We start from the raw sequence: 18337 nt of genomic DNA on the forward strand, positions 1-18337 counted from the left end.
TAATGATGCAGGGTGTTAGGACAGTGTTTAGTGTCTACAATGTCCACTTTGTGTGTTGCGCTTCCCCCACGATGCTTGGTGCCCCCACACAAAGCAGAGACCGGCTGGTTCCTGAGAGAGAGAGAGAGAAAATTGGAGCAAGAGTTTCCCCTCCCCTTGTAGCAGCTGCTTACAGTGCCTGTTTTGCAGATTTGCGGAAACAGGTTGCCTATTTGACTTGAGAATGGTGTCTGCTGCGGAAAAAATCTTGAGGGGTAGGTGGGGAACGGGACGGGTCAGAAATGCTGGGAGCAAAGGAGAAAAATAAGGTGCCCTTTTTCTTGGGTGTAGACCTGAAGAGAATCTCATCAATTGTCCTTGAATACCGAATTTAATCCACATAACCACAACTAGTTTCCTGTAAGGCACCAGCATTTTAAAAATAAATCGAAACAGCTGTGCATCTGGTCTCGTCGTCACAAAGTGCCAACTGTAACCATGGTAACTGCGATCACCCTTAAGCAGTCTGGAATGTCAGTACAAAATAAACTCACCAGTGTACAGCTGACCCAAACATAAATGCATGTGAAACCTAGAGTTTACTTTACCAGGTACTTTCTGAATGAAATGCGTGAAATAAATTACCCACAAAAGTCAATTCAGAGGATTTGCTGCCATTCCTGTTTTTTCTTCAAACAACTCGAGGTCTACAAAATTATGAGGGGCATAGACAGAGTGGATAGTCAGAGGCTTTTCCCCAGGGTCGAGGGGTCAATTACGGGGCAAGGTTTAGAGGAGATGTACAAGGCAAGTTTTTTTTTTTTTACACTGAGGGTAGTGGGTGCCTGGAACACGCTGCCGGACGAGGTGGTGGAAGCAGGGACGATAGTGGCACTTAAGGGGCATCTTGACAAATACATGAATAGGATGGGAATAGAGGGATACGGACCCAGGAAGTGTCGAAGATTTTAGTTTAGACGGGCAGCATGGTCGGCACGGGCTTGGAGGGCCGAAGGGCCTGTTTCTGTGCTGTATTTTTCTTTGTTCTCTGCAGTGACGCCTTTCCTTTTATTCTCTCCTCCGTGCTCTACAACCATAACATCTGTGCTAGCCTAGAATCTCTAACTGAAGTTTTTTGGTGCATAAACAGAATGTCACATGAACTTGTTGAATACCATAAAATAACCTGTGTCATTCATTAATATCTTTGTCATTCAAGTTTTTTTTCCTTTTTTTTTATTGACATCGAATGTACAGGTCAAAAACAGGCCATTTGGCCCATCTGGTCCATAGTATTCATACTTGTGGAACTAATGGAGGAAGAAAAGGAAAAACTGTATTTAGCATGCATTTGACACATCTTAAGGACATTTTAGGTGCTACACAATCAAAGCATTGTAGGCAATCGTGACAGCTGGTTTGCACACACAAAATAATAATAATCTTTATTAGTGTCACAAGTAGGCTTACATTAACACTGCAATGAAGTTATTGTGAAAATTCCCCAGTTGCCACACTCCGGCGTCTGTTCGGGTACACTGAGGGAGAATTCAGAATGTCTAATTCACCTAACCAGCACGTCTTTCAGGACTTGTGGGAGGAAACCGGAGCACCCGGAGGAAACCCACACAGACACGGGGAGAACGTGCAGACTCCGCACAGACAGTGATCCAAGCCGGGAACCGAACCCGGGTCCCTGGCAGTGTGAAGCAACAGTGCTAACCACTGTGCTACCATGCCGCCCAAAAACATCCCACTAACAGCAATTGCGTTCAATATGTTTGTCATAGGCAGTGCTGGGTGAGGACTAAATGTTAATCATGTTGCAGAGCAATTTCTACTGCTCATCTTTGTATAGTGCCAAAGTCTACTGCCCCATTTGAATATATAGATGGGTTCTCGGTTTAACATCACAATTCATAATTTTATTTTTTAAATGGAGCACTGAATTAAAGGTGAATTGTACAGGTGGCCAACTGACATACGGAGATTTGTATTCGTGTATTCACACAATAAATGTGTTTTCCATTTTGCATGATTGAATGCTTCAGAGCAATATCCTTATAGAAGTAAAACTCTGATCTTGTGCCTCCAGCTATTTTATGGTCACCTTTTTCATTGCCTCAGGGTTTAATAGGGTTCATTCAGAATATCATGATAAAGCTGGAGGTGTTTGATCTCGAGTGATTTGACATAGTGTAGACACATTTTATTTATGTTGAAGGTACATTTAAATGTGGCTTTACCCATGTCACCAAATGTTGCCCAACCAGCCATTGTCTTTTTATTGTATTATCCTTCGACTCATGACAACTGCACATTCATTTAGAGGAATTAACAAATAGTATACTTTTTAGAAAAAAGTCTTCCCCTGCATTAGTAAATTCAACCAGCCCTCAAACTCCTGTTAGCATTATCCGACCTTATAATTAAAACCAGTACCGGAATGGCGGTAGAAGATTGGAGGTATACTGTTGAAGATTCGACTGTGAGGTAATCAAAGTAAATAATTGCAGTTTTTTTTCAGCATTCTTGATACATATGTTACTTTGGAAGTGAAACAGTCATTTTTGATCTGAGAATGAATTCCGTTCCGATCTCCTGGGTTGTCGATCCATAGATCTCCTAAATTGATGGCCTCACTTGAAGCTCATAGTGATGGGTGAAGTTGTAGTTATGCCACTTAGTGGGCGGTAGTGGTGGAAGCTGCACATGGTGTCAAGCTGTATTATAGTTATCTGATGATGTCCTTGGAAGCCAGATATGGAAAAGTATTTTCTTTTCCAGGACTAATGTCTCAACTGAAAATTAAACATTTACTCACAAACAGTGGGGTCGATGAACATTTCTTTTTAAAAAAAAATCATAGAATCCCTACAGTGCAGAAGGAGGCCATTTGACCCATCAGATCCGCACCAACCCCCTGAAAGAGCACTCCACCCAAATCCCCTCCTCCATCCATCTTAACCTGTTCCTGTAACCTAACCCGTACATCCCTGGACACGAAGGGGCAATTTAACAAGGCCAATCCACCTAACCTGCACATCTTTGGACTGTGGGTAGAAACCCACGCAGACTCAGGGAGAACGTGCAAACTCCACACAGACTGTATGGAGTTTGCCAACCACTGTGCCCACCGTGTTTCTCATAATTGGGTATACCGGGCAGCACGCACGGTGGTGCAGTGGGTTAGCCCTGCAGCCTCACGGCGCTGAGGTCCAAGGTTCGATCCCGGCTCTTGGTCACTGTCCGTGTGGAGTTTGCACATTCTCCCCGTGTTTGTGTGGGTTTCACCCCACAACCCAAAGATGTGCAGGCTAGGTGGATTGGCCATGCTAAATTGCCCCTTAATTGGAAAAAATGAATTGGGTGCTCTAAATTAAAAAAAATAAAATAATTGGGTATACCACGAACCTAACAAGACAAGAGAGGAAAGCTCTCCGAGACCTTGCACCCTTGCCATATTTGACAAGCTGCATGTTGGCTTTTTCCTTACTTTTCCATTTATGCAACCCCCCCACCCACCAAGAACCCAGCAATATGATCCGTGCTGTACTACAAGACGATATTATCTCTGAAATGTAGCTATCTTTTGTTGTTACTGTCATCTTTAAGTGTCCTGTGTTGTCGGCTATGTACATTCATCTTAAACTTTCCTGTTTTTAGAGAATGTTGAGCAGATATAACAAGTGTGGAAGTCATTGACAGTAAATGATGGATGTACTTGTCATTAAAACAATGCAAATAAGATTAAATCAGTAGTTCTGGGTCTTGGCTGCCAGTTCAACAGCAGCTGCTAAAGCGCACCATGTTGATGCTACACACAGCAGAGTTAATGGTTGTGATGTTGTTGCCACGAATGGTAATTTGCAGTTGATCACCAGGAATATTGGTGGATTTACATATTATCAAATTATAAATTTCTTTGCTGGAACCGGGCTCTGAAGCCATTAAGAGTTATTAAAATATCGATCAAATACTTGACCAGTATTTTTATAAATGCCAAGGATCGATCTCCGTCATCAACTACAAGATTCTTAAATTGTCCGCTGTGTTGTGTTTAGGGTTTCTTTCGTAGTTATTTACAAAATGAGAACATTGACCTGCCAATATATAAGGAATTGCATAAATGAAGTCTCTCCCTCTCAATTGTATGCCATTCTTTTTACAGTTTTTTAAACAACGGTAACTAAAGAAAGCTGTGTGAAGTTTAATGCCTGTATGCGGAAGACGATATTGACCTTGCAAATGTTTTGATAAGATATACCATGTCCAAGGATGATTTACAGCAAGTGACCCCTGGGAGACCTCTTCCTTTCTTGTGCATCACTTTCGCTGCATTTCCAACGTCCTCAATCCTCGTTGTGCACAATGTAAATTTCAGAGTGTGGTATGCTACATGCTCACTGGTTAAGTGCATGTTTAACCTTGCGCGATGGGCTTTGGAATATTGGAGCTCTTTGTTGTTTGATGGCTGGGGTGCAGCTACCACTGTGCCACCTCTATTGAAGGTCATGGGTCATTTTGCTTATTCCCATTGAAACTTCAAAAGCATGCTGTGCCATAGGCAGGAATCTCCTGGGTATTCTAGTCTCGTTCCCACATGCCTTAAACACTCCTTACAAAGGAAAATAGACTACTGTTGTGTGGAGACCACACGCAAGTGATTGGTAATCTGAGGCTCCTCAAACACTTGAAAGACTGAAAACAGGATTAATAATGGTTCGTTAGTATATAACACGCTTCAGGATGTTACGATAAATTTAACTTGCTTTCTTCAGTTTCTATTTGTTACAAGTAGACACATTATATCTGGGTTTTCATAGGCGCTATATCCACCCGTTTTAATTTTCACTATCATTTTAGCAGTAAAGTTGAGTTTTAAAAAATTTGCTTACCTGCATGTGATCCAATTTGTAAGCAATAATAGCGAAAGCTTTTTGTTCAACAACAAATATACAGGATTATGATTACTTTGCTTCACTCTTTTAGTGTGCTAGGGACCCTTAACGTGATTTTGGCAGGATTTTCGTATCTTGAACTTGGAGTCCCCTAAAATTCCATGTTTGCCCTTTCCTGTACATGCTGCCTTATGGATACCATCCACAGACCTTAGCATCACTTCACACAATTATAATCATCACCTCTAAGTCAGACTGCGGTCAGTCATAATCCAATCTTGGATGAACCATAATGTCCTGAAGTTAAACATGATAACAAAACCCATTGGCGGGATTCTCCATAGCCCGACGCCAAAATCAGGAACAGCGATCGGGAGAATGGCTCCCGACGCCAGAATTTGGACAGGCGCCGGTATGACGCTGGATTACGATGCTCCGCCCCCTCCAAATCGGCATCATTGGGACACGCACCATGCACAGTCGCATTGCCATTGGGACGTCACCAGCCAGCCCACCCGCTATGCTCCGCCTCCGGTGGGCTGAGTTCCCAACGGCATGGGCCATGTGTGGGAGCGTCCGGGGGCCTGGCGTGCCGGGTGCGGGGAGAGAGAGGGTTAGTGGACAGTGTCCAGCGCCGCCACACTCGGTCGAGATCCGTGCTGCTGGCCGGGTAGGGCTTCTGCCAGGGCTAGGGGGAGTAGCGGGGGGTGGCCGGGAGGTGGGGCTGGAGTGGGCAGGTACGCAGTCCAGCATGGTCGGCGCCATTTCTTCCGGCGCGACCAGTGTGTGCATGGGGGGGGAAATGTAGGCATGCATGGCTGCAGCTTGTCAGCTCTGCGCATGTGCAGCACGTGCCCCAGTGATGGACCAATCATTTTCCACGCATTCCGTGGGTGTTTCACGCAGCTCTGGTGCTAGCCCTTCACCGGTACCGGAATTGGTGAGGGTTTCGCGCCGATCTTCCCGTCGTGAAAGACCACAGGTCCTCCATTGGCGTTGGCACTTAGCCTCAGAGAACGGAGAATCCAGCCCATTGTCTTTTATCTCTGTTAAATGTGCTTGCCACTGGTTTCTCATTCCCTCCCCAACCTCTTCTAGGTTGAGCCATTCTGTTTTCAACCTTGGTGACCTATTCAACCTCAAGCTGAACGTCATCTGATCTGCATTAGCTAAGAAAAATATCACTTGTGTGAACAATCGTAATATTATCACTTCTGCCCCTATTCTCAGTTCATTTGCGACTAACACCCTCATCCATTACGTTTGTGACCTCCCAATTTGACTACTCCATTGTCCTTCTGGGTAGCCTCTCACCTTCCATCTTCTTTTCTATTGATAGATTGCTCGAGTTGGTGGACTTAATATTTGACTGCTTGTTACCAATTCCTGTTCTGTTGACCTTGGCTAAATAATATTTCATCAGACTTCCATCAAAAGATGAGAAATGGGGATGTTCACTGAAGATTTCACAATTCATGACTCAAATGCAGAAGCAGTCAGTATCCATATGAAGTAAGACCTGGACAATATTAGCTGATAAGTGGCAATCAGCATTCGTGCCTCACTGGTGCCAGGCAATGACCATCTCCAACGGGAGATGATCTAACCATAGCCCCTTCAATGACATTACCATCGCTGAATCCCCCACTTTCAGCATCCTGGAGTTACCATTGATCAGAAACTTAACTGGAATAGCCAAATAAATACTGACCGGTAAATACTGTGGCTGCAAGAGGAAGTAGGAGGCTAGGAACAATTAAGTCGCCTCCTTACTCCCTAAACCACAATCTACAAGGCACAAGTCAGGAGTGTAATGGAATATTCTCCATGTGGTTGGATGAATGCATCTCCAACAAAACTCGAGATGCTTGGCGCCAGCCAGGACAAAGCAGCCCACTTGATTGGCACCCCATCACCTTCAACATTCACCTCCTCCACCGACGATGCACAGTGGCAGCAGTGTATATCACATACGAGATGCATTGCAGCAACTGACCAAGACTCCTTTGCCAACACCTTCCATACCCTAGCCCTCTACCACCTGCCAACACCTTCCATACCCTAGCCCTCTACCACCTGAGGGCAGCAGGTGCATGGGAACACCGCCACTGCAAGTTCCCCTCCGAGTCATACACCATCCTGACTTGGAACTATATCGCAGTTCCTTCATTGTCGCTGAAATTCCTTCCCAACGGCATTCTGGGGCACCTCCGCCACATGCAGTGATTCAAGAAGGCAGACCACCAACGCCACCTCAAAAGGCAATTGGGGATCGACAGTAACTGCTGGCCTAGCTAATGAAACCTACATCCCGTGAACAAAAGACTGTATTTCCCACCAACGCGGTGCGTGCACAATTGTACCAATGTGATGTCATTGTGAGCAACAGAGACCAGAACTCATTTCCCCCAACCTCAGTGATAATTATCCTCTCCATTTGGTTTCTCAATTTTTTTGAAGCAAAATTGAAACTCTTCAGTTCTCCTGACAACTGAAACCGACACTTTTTCATTTTAAGTAAATCTTGGTAAGCGACACCATTTTCAGGAGAGGAAGAAAGAAAAGAGGAAAGGTAACACGGTGGCGCAGTGGTTAGCACTGCTACCTCATGGCGCCGAGGACACGGGTTCAATCCCAGCCCCGGATTACTGTCCTTGTGGAGTTTGCACATTCTCCTCGTGTCTGCGTTGATCTCACCATCACAACCCAAAGATGTGCAAGGTAGGTGGATTGGCCACGCTACAATGTCCCTTAATTGGAAAAATTGAAATAAATACGTACATTTTTTTTTTTAATGTTGGTGAATGAATCACTCTTGATCCTAAAACCATCTCTTCCATACATATCATGCATATGGTTCCAAGTTTCAATTCATAAAAGATGCCTGCTTATAGAAACGCTTTTCTGCTCTAAATGTGTTCAAGTGTTGATGCAAGTCTGAATTGTCGTAACATTATCATGTAGATGTTCCAGGATCATTCACTGGATTTGAATGATCAGAGTTGTCACATGGGTTTTCCACCCCAGCATTTCACAGTGAAGGGTAATATTTGTGGACCCAAGGGATTTTGCTATTCCATCCTAGGCAGCATATTAGAACCATGGACCAAGAATAATAAAGGTTCACTACAGTTCACTTTTATTTTGAAAAAAACTTTTTAAAATTTAAACAAAGGTTTGAAATTGGGTCGAATGGAGACCAAAGTTAAAGAAGGTTGTGAGATGATTTTTAAAAAGCAAACGCTTCATTTCTTGCTTATTGGCAAACTGATAACGATAGGCATATATTCAGAAGGGGAGTGCTGAAGAACTATGGCGAAAATGCGAAGGCAGAATTTCATGAAGCAGATGGTTAGAATATTACATGTAGTTATTGAGGTAGACACTAACATTGTTTGAAGGGAAGAATATGGAAATATAGGAAAATGATTTTAATTTAAAGAGGTAGCATTAGTTCCCGTTTGATGCTCTGAAGAACATTAGTACTGCAATTTTTTGCATTATCAAAATTGTACTTCATTCTGTATGTATGTATGTGCGTATATGTGTGTGTATTTGTGTTAAAAAGCTTCCTCCATTTTGATGAAAACAAAAATGTTACTGTTGTATTAAAATGGTCAAACTTCCATGCAAAAAAGGGTAATTTTTTTTTTTTCAAAAGGCAGCACTGTGGCGCAGTGGGTTAGTCCTGCTGCCTCACGGCGCCGAGGTCCCAGGTTCGATCCCAGCCCTGGGTCACTGTCCGTGTGGAGTTTACTCATTCTCCCCGTGTTTACTTGGGTTTCGCCCCCACAACCCAAAGATGTGCAGGGTAGGTGGATTGGCCACGCTAAATTACCCCTTAATTGGAAAAAATGAATTGGATACTCTTTATTAAAAAAAAATTTTTAATGTTAAAGGGTAATTATCTAGCTTAACAGTATAAAGCTTTCCTGGGGGTAGTGACTATTGGGAAGTAAAAGGTGCATGGCAACTGAGTTTTAAAAAAAATTAATGGACAGCAAGTTGGGTGCAGCATATATTGGGTATAGAGTCCAATAAGAAAAGCTTTGCTTTGGGGATAGTGAGTTCTTGTTGTTCTAGGCACTCCAAGTGACACAGAGAAGCGTTCAACATCAAACTTTATAACTAGAATACAGTGGAAAATTCAACTATAATTATTCTTGTCTTATGTGGATCATAGATGGTTACATTACATGATTAATGGCATTGTATCATGCCTGCACAGGGTCACACTCGGTGCATAGTTTTTGTTCCTCAATTGCTTTGTTTCCTATGCAACTGAGGTTGGGAATTGAACCTGAACAAATTAATTTTGAATTGTGCTGAAAGTTTTTTTAAAATTCCAGTCTTGCCATCACTGTAAAATGTAGGTAAGAAACATGTCATAAATGAATATTGCTCTCTCTTGCAGATCAGCTAGAGTGGATGGTAGAACTCTGCGGTGCTTCCATAATTAAGGAACCTTATTTATTCACCTATAGTTCTGTAAGTACAAGATAATATGCCTTAAGGTCATAGAACCATTAAAAATGAGAAAATTAGATTTGTGTCTAAATGGAGAGAAATTGAAATCCCGTGTTATTAAATAGTACATTATGTCTGCTTAATGATTTGGAGAGTAAATTGAGCAGTTAAGCTATGATGCTTTTACATTCGCCCCCAAGGCTGTTGGCACTTCAAGATCTGGATAAACTGAAATTTCCTTCAGCTCTATGTCACTGCCAATGAAGCTTTCTTTACATGACTCTGGAATTGAGGATGGTGCTGCGTAGAGGTTGCAACCCCCCCCCCCCCCCCCCCCCCCGATGTGCCATATTAACTAACTAACTAACGATGCAGAGCTTGGTATATGAGTCAACCTCAATCTCTGCTTCCTGCTCCACATCTGTTCTGTTACTAATCTTTCTCCAAAACACTATCAGCACCCGGCCCTTTTTTTTTTTTGTATTGCTGAAATTATTAACCTGAGAAATCTCTGCATTTATGGTATGGTCTGGTTTAGCTCAGTGGGCTAGACAGCTGGTTTGTAATGCAGAACAAGGCCAGCAGCGCGGGTTCAATTCCCGTACCAGCTTACCCGAACAGGCACCGGAATGTGACGACTAGGGGCTTTTCACAGTAACTTCATACTTGTGACAATAAAAGATTATTATTATTACAGTCCACCAGAATATTTAAAATAGTGGGACAAATTTGCAGGTTGCCTTTCCCCTTTAAGCAGGAGGACTTTCAGTCTCCTAACTTATACAGCGATTTTTCGGCAAATTCCTTTCTCTTCTCCTCTCTTCCCCCCCCCCCCCCTTCCAACAACTAAGGCACAAATGGGGGAACGGTCAGGGAGTGGAAATTCTCAACGTCTGGCATTATTTTGTAAAACAAATCATCAATTTTCATGTGCAGTTTGATTCCTTTCTTAGAAATGTGAAAGAAGACATCATTTTATACTGGATGAATGAGCAGATAGATGTGAGCCTGTTTGTGAAGAAAGGTGATTCTTCATGTAAACCGCATCGTCGTCTCAGTCTATACATTCTATAATATGATGCTTCCTTGCTTTCCGCCAAGATCGGCTTGATCAATCTCTAAATAAAGCATGACTGCTTATTTATGGCGACCTCAGCCTTCAAAAATCAGGACCTCTATCTCTCAAATAAAATTATAATAAGAAATTACAGGCTCGATTCTCCATTCTGGAGACTAAGTGCTTCCTTCAGAGCAGATTCACCCCTGGTCTCCATTGGCGCAAGCAGAAAATTTATGCATGGAGGAGAGCTTGCGGAATTCAGTTGGAATCCCATTATCGAGTCTCCGTTTTGAGCGGGCGACTCGATACCAAGGTCAGGTGGCTACCGAACCCCTTCCCCAAAAATGCAAATCCTGCCTTCCACTGACGAGTAGGGGCATCTCTTTCTTCCCCTTCCCACCCCACAGCATGCGTACATGAGGGTGACCAGACACCTCCCCGCTACTCTTTAGACCCCCAATTCTTTAGACCCCCAGAGAGGAGCTTGATGCAGTCAAAGCACTTAGCTGCATTTGATGTAGCGAGGAGCTGTCAGTCATAGCAAGAGTGTTTCTGAACATTGTGGTTGGCATTAAAGCAAAGTAATGAGGATGCATTCAAGCGTGAAGGGAAAGATCAGTAGCCAATCCACAAGCAGCTTTATCTGGAGTAATAAATTGTCAATCACTGGCTAATGCAATGTATTGCTGTGTGAAATTGAATGGAAGATTTGCATTTTGAAAGGATGTCGAGGGATTTGAATCTTTTGAGGAAGCCTCTGACACTTGTAACAGCTGCTGTATCTGATGGGGGGGTGACTCTCTGGGTGCAGTTGTGGCGGTGGCAGAATTAGCATTGTGGGGAGGGGGCTTTCCAATGGACTTTGCTGGGGGGGGGAGGGCACCTCCAGTACGCACTGTCCTGTCCCCCTTGACCCACCGCGTCAGGGCTATGCTTGAAAATACCTGCACAAATTCACACTTGTGTGAATTCCGGCTGTGGCTTGGATCATCATCATGGGGGGTAGGAGAATCTGGCTTCTGTGACCCATTTCCATCTTCCCGCAAGCACGGGGCATGTAACCCGCTGCCACCGCCGGCGTGGGACTGGAGCATCGGAGTGGGATTGGCGCCCGGTGCCAATCCTGTTTTTAGGCCGATGCTTAATTCTTCGCTGGATTGGGAAACTAGCTACCGGGGGCGGCCAATGGAGAATCCACTTATCAACAAGTGTTTTGGTTTGGTCACTTATTTAAAAAATGTCACGTTCAATTCTGGGATTCAAGCTATTCTGTTCAGAACTAAATACCCCTGTGTGCAAATTGGGTGTGGAAAGGAAATATTGATATGATGAAGCAGTGTATGCTAAAATTCTTGCATTGTAGGAAAGCTATTTTACTGCATTTCTTGAACAAAGTTTTCCTTTCTCGATACAGAATTTAAAGTAAATGGAAGGCAATGGTAAAACACTTATTTAAAGAATAATGGGGGATGATTTTGACACTGCCTTTTGTAATTTACATTAACTGTTTCTTCTCCATATATACTTCTGTTCTTCCAGAATCGTACTGCAGTGGTTGTTGTGCAGTCCGATGCTAATTCAGCAAATACTGACTATGAAGGTGAGTATACAGTTAAATCTGTAACATTTGGGATATGCTTGTATTGAAGTGCACTAAACTATCAGCAGGCACCTGTTTTGCAGCCATTAAGTTTTGCATTTCATAAATATCCTGTTTAGAACAAATCTATCCCTGTAACAAAGACTTAAGTACGGGGAAAACTTGCTGAACTCTAAATTCTCTGTAGTTGCTGAATAATAGATGAAGTACATGTGTTTGAGAGAATTCTTGGTTTGGTGACCTACTTGTAAGTCCAAGAAGTGTGCTTGTGCTTTGCACTTAAATATAAGAGAGGTGAGAACATAGTGGGGTGAATGGAAGAGAAATGAATGAGTGCTAAAAGTGCAGTCCCAATTTAAACTACTTGCACTGCATACTCATCTCCGCAACCATTCTAACCGAGTGAGGAGTCTTGTGGATAATATGTTATCGATTTTCTTTCCCCAAAATCCTAGTTTTGGCTGGTCTCGTAGGCATGTGCTAGAACAGGTGGTTCCCAAATTGAGTTCTGCGAGACCCCTGCAGGGTTTCCGTGGTTGGTTTGGCCGGGAGGTTGGCAAGAAGAGCCACCTTTGAAGAGCCAGCTTTGGACCGTGGGAGGAAACCAGAGGAAACCCACGCAGACACGGGGAGAACATGCAAACTGCGCACAGTTACCCAAGGCTGGAATGGAACCCGGGTTCCTGGTGTTTTGCGGCCACTGTGCTGCCCGCAATAATTAATAATAATAATTAGGAATAACTAATGTTCGTAGGGATTCTTTTTAAATGGTTGAAATTTTAAGTGAAAACCTATTATAAAGTTAATGCTAACAATGTATAATGTTGCCATCTTGTTGCAGCAATCCAGAGACAATACAACACTGTCGTTAGCAGAGAATGGATATTGGACAGTGTTGCTTGCTATGAGAATCATCAACTGGAAGCTTATATGGTCTGCGATCCACATTGAAATGCTGCATCCTGAAGATGTATTTGTCATTTAAATGGAATGTAAATAACAGAAAGCTGTGAATTGGTTTTACTTTATTAAAAGACGGAGAAAAATTCTAATCATAAACGCAGGAGCAGGGAAACTGCTTCTTAATTAACCCGCTCAAATTTATTTTGCTGTTGGTCTAGTGGTATATTGTTTTCACGGAGGCCTGATGCCGTTTCTTTCAAATGCTCAAGTGTTGACGCCATAATATTCTATTATTAAATGTTGGGCCTAATTATAAACTTTTTTAATATACAATCAAAACAATATTAAGTGGTAGGTGCGGACTTCACCATCGCACCAACTGGAGCACAGCATCTTTGTGATAAATTTCAGCCTCAGAAGTAATAGAAAATGCTGTGATGGCAATTCAATTCCGTGACCTCGCCAGCAGAAGAAATATTCTAATCTACAAAGTCTATCGTTATACTAGCATTTTTTTCAGTTACCGCTCTCTACTTTAGAAAATGTTTTGCTGACTATTGTGGAAGAAAATTATTTTTAGGCTTTGCATTCTTAGTTTACATTGAAACACAGACCTAATCTCCCCAGCTTTTCCCGCGCACACATCAGCAATGGCTCAGTTGGTAGCACACTCACCTGAGTCAGGGATTGCGAGTTCAAATGTGGCTCCAGGGTCTGGAGCACAAATCTAGGCTAGCACCCGGCTATTGGAATTGCCACCTTTTGAATGAGATGTTGAGCCAAAACCCCTTTGGTTCTCGGGTGGATGCAAAAGACCCCATGGCACCGCTTTAAAGAAGAGTACTGCGAGTTATTTCCAGAATCCTGGCCGATACTTATCCCCAAATAAATCATCTGGTCATTATCCCTTGCTGTTGTGAGAGCACGTTGACTGCCACTCTCCACATTGCGATGATTATACTTCAGAGCGCTGAATTGACTGAAAAGCGCTTCTGAGTGCAAGGAGGTTGTAAACGGTGCGACATGAATGAAAGTCGTTCTTTCATTTAAACTTTACAGGTGTCTTGTCATCTGTACCGTAGCCACCAAATTCTTTCACTCTGACAGATCTGCAGTTATTGTTCCTTTGTGCATTCGGAGCTAGTTTTTGGGAGTGTAGGAGGAGGAAGGAACTGTCCTCGCTCAGTAAACCATAGGTCGTCTTTACCTAGAAATGGTCTTCATCTGATAAAGGCAGTAGTTTTATTTTTTAACCTGTGCAGTCTCATTTATCAGCAAGAACACTCCATATTTTTGGCTCTAAGATCAGAGTTCTGAAAACATTACCTGAAAAGTTGATCAATTTTACAGAATGCATCAATGATTGAAAGCTTAATCTAACTAACCTTTCTCTTAAATTTTTTACTTGTTCATCTTGATTCCAGTACTGCCCATAGAAAAAAGTGGCAACTAATTTGGAGTTTATTTCTATCCACTTTATGTATGATATTTCTACCCACTTTATGTATGATATTATAGACCAATGTGGAATAGGCACCACCTCCTAACAATATGACTGAATTTGCTATCGGAGAGCTGAACCAGGTCTTATGACTGCTTGCTGATCCAGTTTATTACTGGTTTTCTTTTCCTAAACGTGGAGTAAAATGAAGGCAGGCTGTGCTCCTGATCCTCGATGTAACAATTTTTTTCCTTTTGTACAGAGATGTAAAAAAACCTTAAGAACCTTTGTATAATTTTATGCAATTGACAATAGTGATTAAAACAAATTATGAACATTCTCAATGATGAGCTGCCCTTTGTAAATTGAGTTCACTCTACTTTGATCAAAATAGTACAAAATCACGCACAGCAAAGTATCTCTTAATTATAGTTTTGAGGCTGGAAGGCTATGCAATTAACTGCAGGTAAGTTTTGCGAGCAAGATAAATTGAACTGTATCTACATGTTTCTGGCTGTCTGCAGTAGACAGGTGTCCTGTGGGAATGAAGCTACTTGAAGTATATAAATGAATGGGGCAACTGAAATCTTCAAAAATGGGTCTGTGGTCTAAAATGCAAATCAGTGACAGCAGTAGTTCCGTGTACCTACTTTATTGTTTCTTAAAACCATGTCCTTCGAAATCAAGAGATTCATGTATAACAACTAAAGTATCTTGTTAGGTAGGTTCCACTATCAGGTATGTATAAAGATAGGAGTATTTTGTTCCACTCTTGTACCATTGAGGGTCTGTTCACACTTTAGAATTACGTGTTGTATATGTGGTATCGCTCAGTCTAATTATTGCTTGAAGAATTTTGCTGTTTGCAAATAGTACGTACTATTCTGCTGAAGTAAAGCTATGCTCCTGTTATAAAAATAAATTTAGAGTACCCAATTCTTTTTTTCAATGAAGGGGCAATTTAGTGTGGCCAATCCAACTACCCTGCACATCTTTGGGTTGTGGGGGTGAGACCCACGTAGACATGGGGAGAATGTGCAAACTCCACACGGACAGTGACCCAGGGCTGGTATTTGAACCCAGGTCCTCTACGCCGTGAAGCTGCAGTGCTAACCACTGTGCCACTCGGCTCCTTTTTAAGGCAAACAAATCTCAACTATTCAGTGAACACAATCTCTGCTTTCTCAGTTTAATTATTTAATTAGTTAGAAATTAGTAATTTTCTTTTCCATTCTCTTGTAGATGCAGTGCAGCCTGGGCAGTGTTGCACTTTATATGGCGCCTTCATCCCAAAGTGCTTTGTGGAAGTGTATTAAAACATGAGCTGAATCAAATAGGGAAATAGTAGATGGGGAATCCAAAACAAGGTCAGAAAGAGACCCATAAAGGTGGAGGGTCATTGAGGTTCTCTCTGCAAAAACTGTTTCATTTCCTCCAGCCAAAATGAAGCAGACAGGCAGTGCAAGCGTGAGGATTTGCAAGGATTGCAAAGTACCATTGACTGCATGCACCACGTGTCGACTCTTGCCATGTATATTGCTCATAAGAGATGTGCAGTAGTTAGCACTGCTGCCTCCCAGCACCAGGGACTTGGGTGACTGTGGTGTTTGTACATTCTCATGCCTGTGTGGGTTGCTTCAGGTGCTCTGGTTACCTCCCAAGATGTGCAGGTTGGGTGGATTATTCATTCTAAATTGCCCCTTAGTGTCCAAAAGATTAGGTGGGGGTTACAGTGATAGGGTGTGGTGCTCCTTCGGAAAGTCGGTGCAGACTCAAAGGGCCGAATGGCCTGCACTGTAAGAAGTCTGTGATTCTAAGGATTCTGTGTTGCTGAAGCTTAAAAGTGTGCTTGCTAGAAGCAACATACATTCACATGAAGAGACCTGTTTTCTGCAAAAAACGAATATGTTCAAGCCTTGGGCCTTTTTAGAATTATCTGGGAGCTTGGGGAGCCTGCAGTTCCCTGTTGCTTTCTCCATGGCAACACCTCAGCCAATCGGTCAACTTGCTAACCAGCCAGCACCCTTGTGCAATATAAATTATGATTGTTTTGAAATTTCGCATTCTTGAGTTTGTCCTGCTGAGTGCAAGACAGAAATCTGATGCAACATGCCTCTCTTTTTCAGCAATATTGAAGTACCAAGCAACTTGCCATGTACCAGAACTAAAAGGGATTTCATTCCCTCGATATGTAGCCGGTGTGATCATAAACAGCACATCATACAGGCCAATTCCTGATCGCAGTCACAGTGCAGTCATTTTGTGAGTCCTCTGTGCCAACTGTGTTTCAACCACTGAGCAACCAAGGCTATCTGCAGACGACAGGGCTCATGATTCCAGTCCACAACATCCACATATGTGCTCAGCAGTCATATGAGAGCTATGCTCCCATGAGAGCCAACCACTAGTTTCCTAGAGCAATGGTTCTGCTGCCTGGACCAGTAGAGGGACTATGTCGTGCTCAGCTGAGTGGCTTCAAGATTTACTGTCAGTCTGAGAAGAGGCGTGTTGCTTCTCCAGAAGAAAGGCTGTACTAATTGGACCTGAGCAATGGGCTAGCCGAAGCCCATTTCCCAACTCGTGTCTGGTAATGATGAATGGAGGTGGGTTTATATATATTTTGTAACAAAAGCAAGATTGAAACAGAAGATGCCCCAAACTGACCAGAACAAAGGTATAAGACCTAGGAGCAGAATTAGGCCACTCGGCCTATCGAGTCTGCTCCACCATTCAATGTATCGATGTGAAAGGGAAGAGACCAACCAATGCTTCTGGGTGACTACCAAAAATGGCAATGACAGTTTTGAAATTTATAGTTAATGAACTATCTCTCCAAAGATTCAGGAACAGGACCAGGATTAGCCGGAGCTGAAAAACCTCTTTTTGCAACAGAAGAGATAGTGATTTAGGACTCGGCCACAGGGAAATGACGAGTGCTTTCTTTTAAAACGAATGGTTAATGACACCATGCAGAAATCTATTGCAATATTGAATAACTGATATAATCAAAGTTAATGGCAGCTTTGTTCTATGTTAATTTTTATGGTCAGCTAATTTTTGAATTGGACAAGCCCTGCATGATTGGAGCAAATGTGTGATAAAAACTAACATTGCACTATTGCAACGCTATTATTAACAAATATACAGGCTTTGAGTATCTGGGGCTACATTTGACAGATCTCCCACATCTGTGCAATTCATTAGCTTCCCATACAATTCTGAGTAAGTGCCCTCTTAATGCCTGTTCTCTAGTTTAATACCATCATAGCAAATCCTGGGAACCTTAAAATGCCATTCTCTCCCGCTTGCCTGCCTTTTTTTTTTACTGACTGCAACCAATTTATCCCATCAGAGCCTCTAACCTGCTTGTTTAATGTCCTGAGGAAATGTTCTGCATTATTTGAATATCTGTATTTGCTTTCTATGGATAATCCTTCCATTGTGTCTGTAGCACAGGATTGATTGTGTTTAGTTTGATTATCTTCTGTGCTTATCTCCCTAACCTTCAGCCTCATTCTTAAACAAATGCTTGTGCAGCCGTTTTTTATCAACATTGCAGTAACTGCTTGTTCTGAGAGTCTTTTCCGCAAAACCTTGGTGGGCTGGGAGGCGATATTCCTTCCAATTTCTAGACTCCATTGGCATTTGCAAGTTGTGAATTTTATCCTATGGTGGAGTCGGCCTATATCTACAATTTAAAAACCTAGATTATGCCCTACCTTAATTGATTTTCCCACACTTTGGGGCTCTGAGTTACAATGTCAGCCTCCGGTGAATGTATCAAAATACTTTTGACGACTTGTAGGGTGCATTCCTAAATATTGATTCTAAATCGGAGATGTAGAACTAAACAACTAACTGTTCCCTAAATTGCGGACAGGTTTTGATTCCTGTCATGTGTAACATATTGAACAAAACCACCATTTTATAGTTCTTGTTTTGGGCTAGAATAACTTGGCTGAAAGCATAGGAAAATATTGCTAATC

General features: G+C 42.5%; 1 protein-coding gene across 5 annotated transcripts in view; it reads left to right on the plus strand.

The window, feature by feature from the left end:
• LOC140398505 (breast cancer type 1 susceptibility protein homolog) overlaps positions 1–14695 on the plus strand; it is a 96431-nt gene extending 81736 nt beyond the window's left edge. For all 5 annotated transcript variants that reach the window (XM_072487269.1, XM_072487266.1, XM_072487267.1 and 2 more), the window contains 3 exons: positions 9295–9368; positions 11947–12007; positions 12849–14695. In XM_072487269.1, the coding sequence (XP_072343370.1) occupies positions 9295–9368; positions 11947–12007; positions 12849–12958 (245 nt within the window). In that variant the 3' untranslated portion in view covers positions 12959–14695. The remainder of the gene's footprint in view (positions 1–9294; positions 9369–11946; positions 12008–12848) is intronic.
• The last annotated feature ends 3642 nt before the right edge of the window (positions 14696–18337 follow it).

This window comes from Scyliorhinus torazame, chromosome 21 (assembly GCF_047496885.1).
Source record: "Scyliorhinus torazame isolate Kashiwa2021f chromosome 21, sScyTor2.1, whole genome shotgun sequence".
NCBI lineage: Eukaryota > Metazoa > Chordata > Chondrichthyes > Carcharhiniformes > Scyliorhinidae > Scyliorhinus > Scyliorhinus torazame.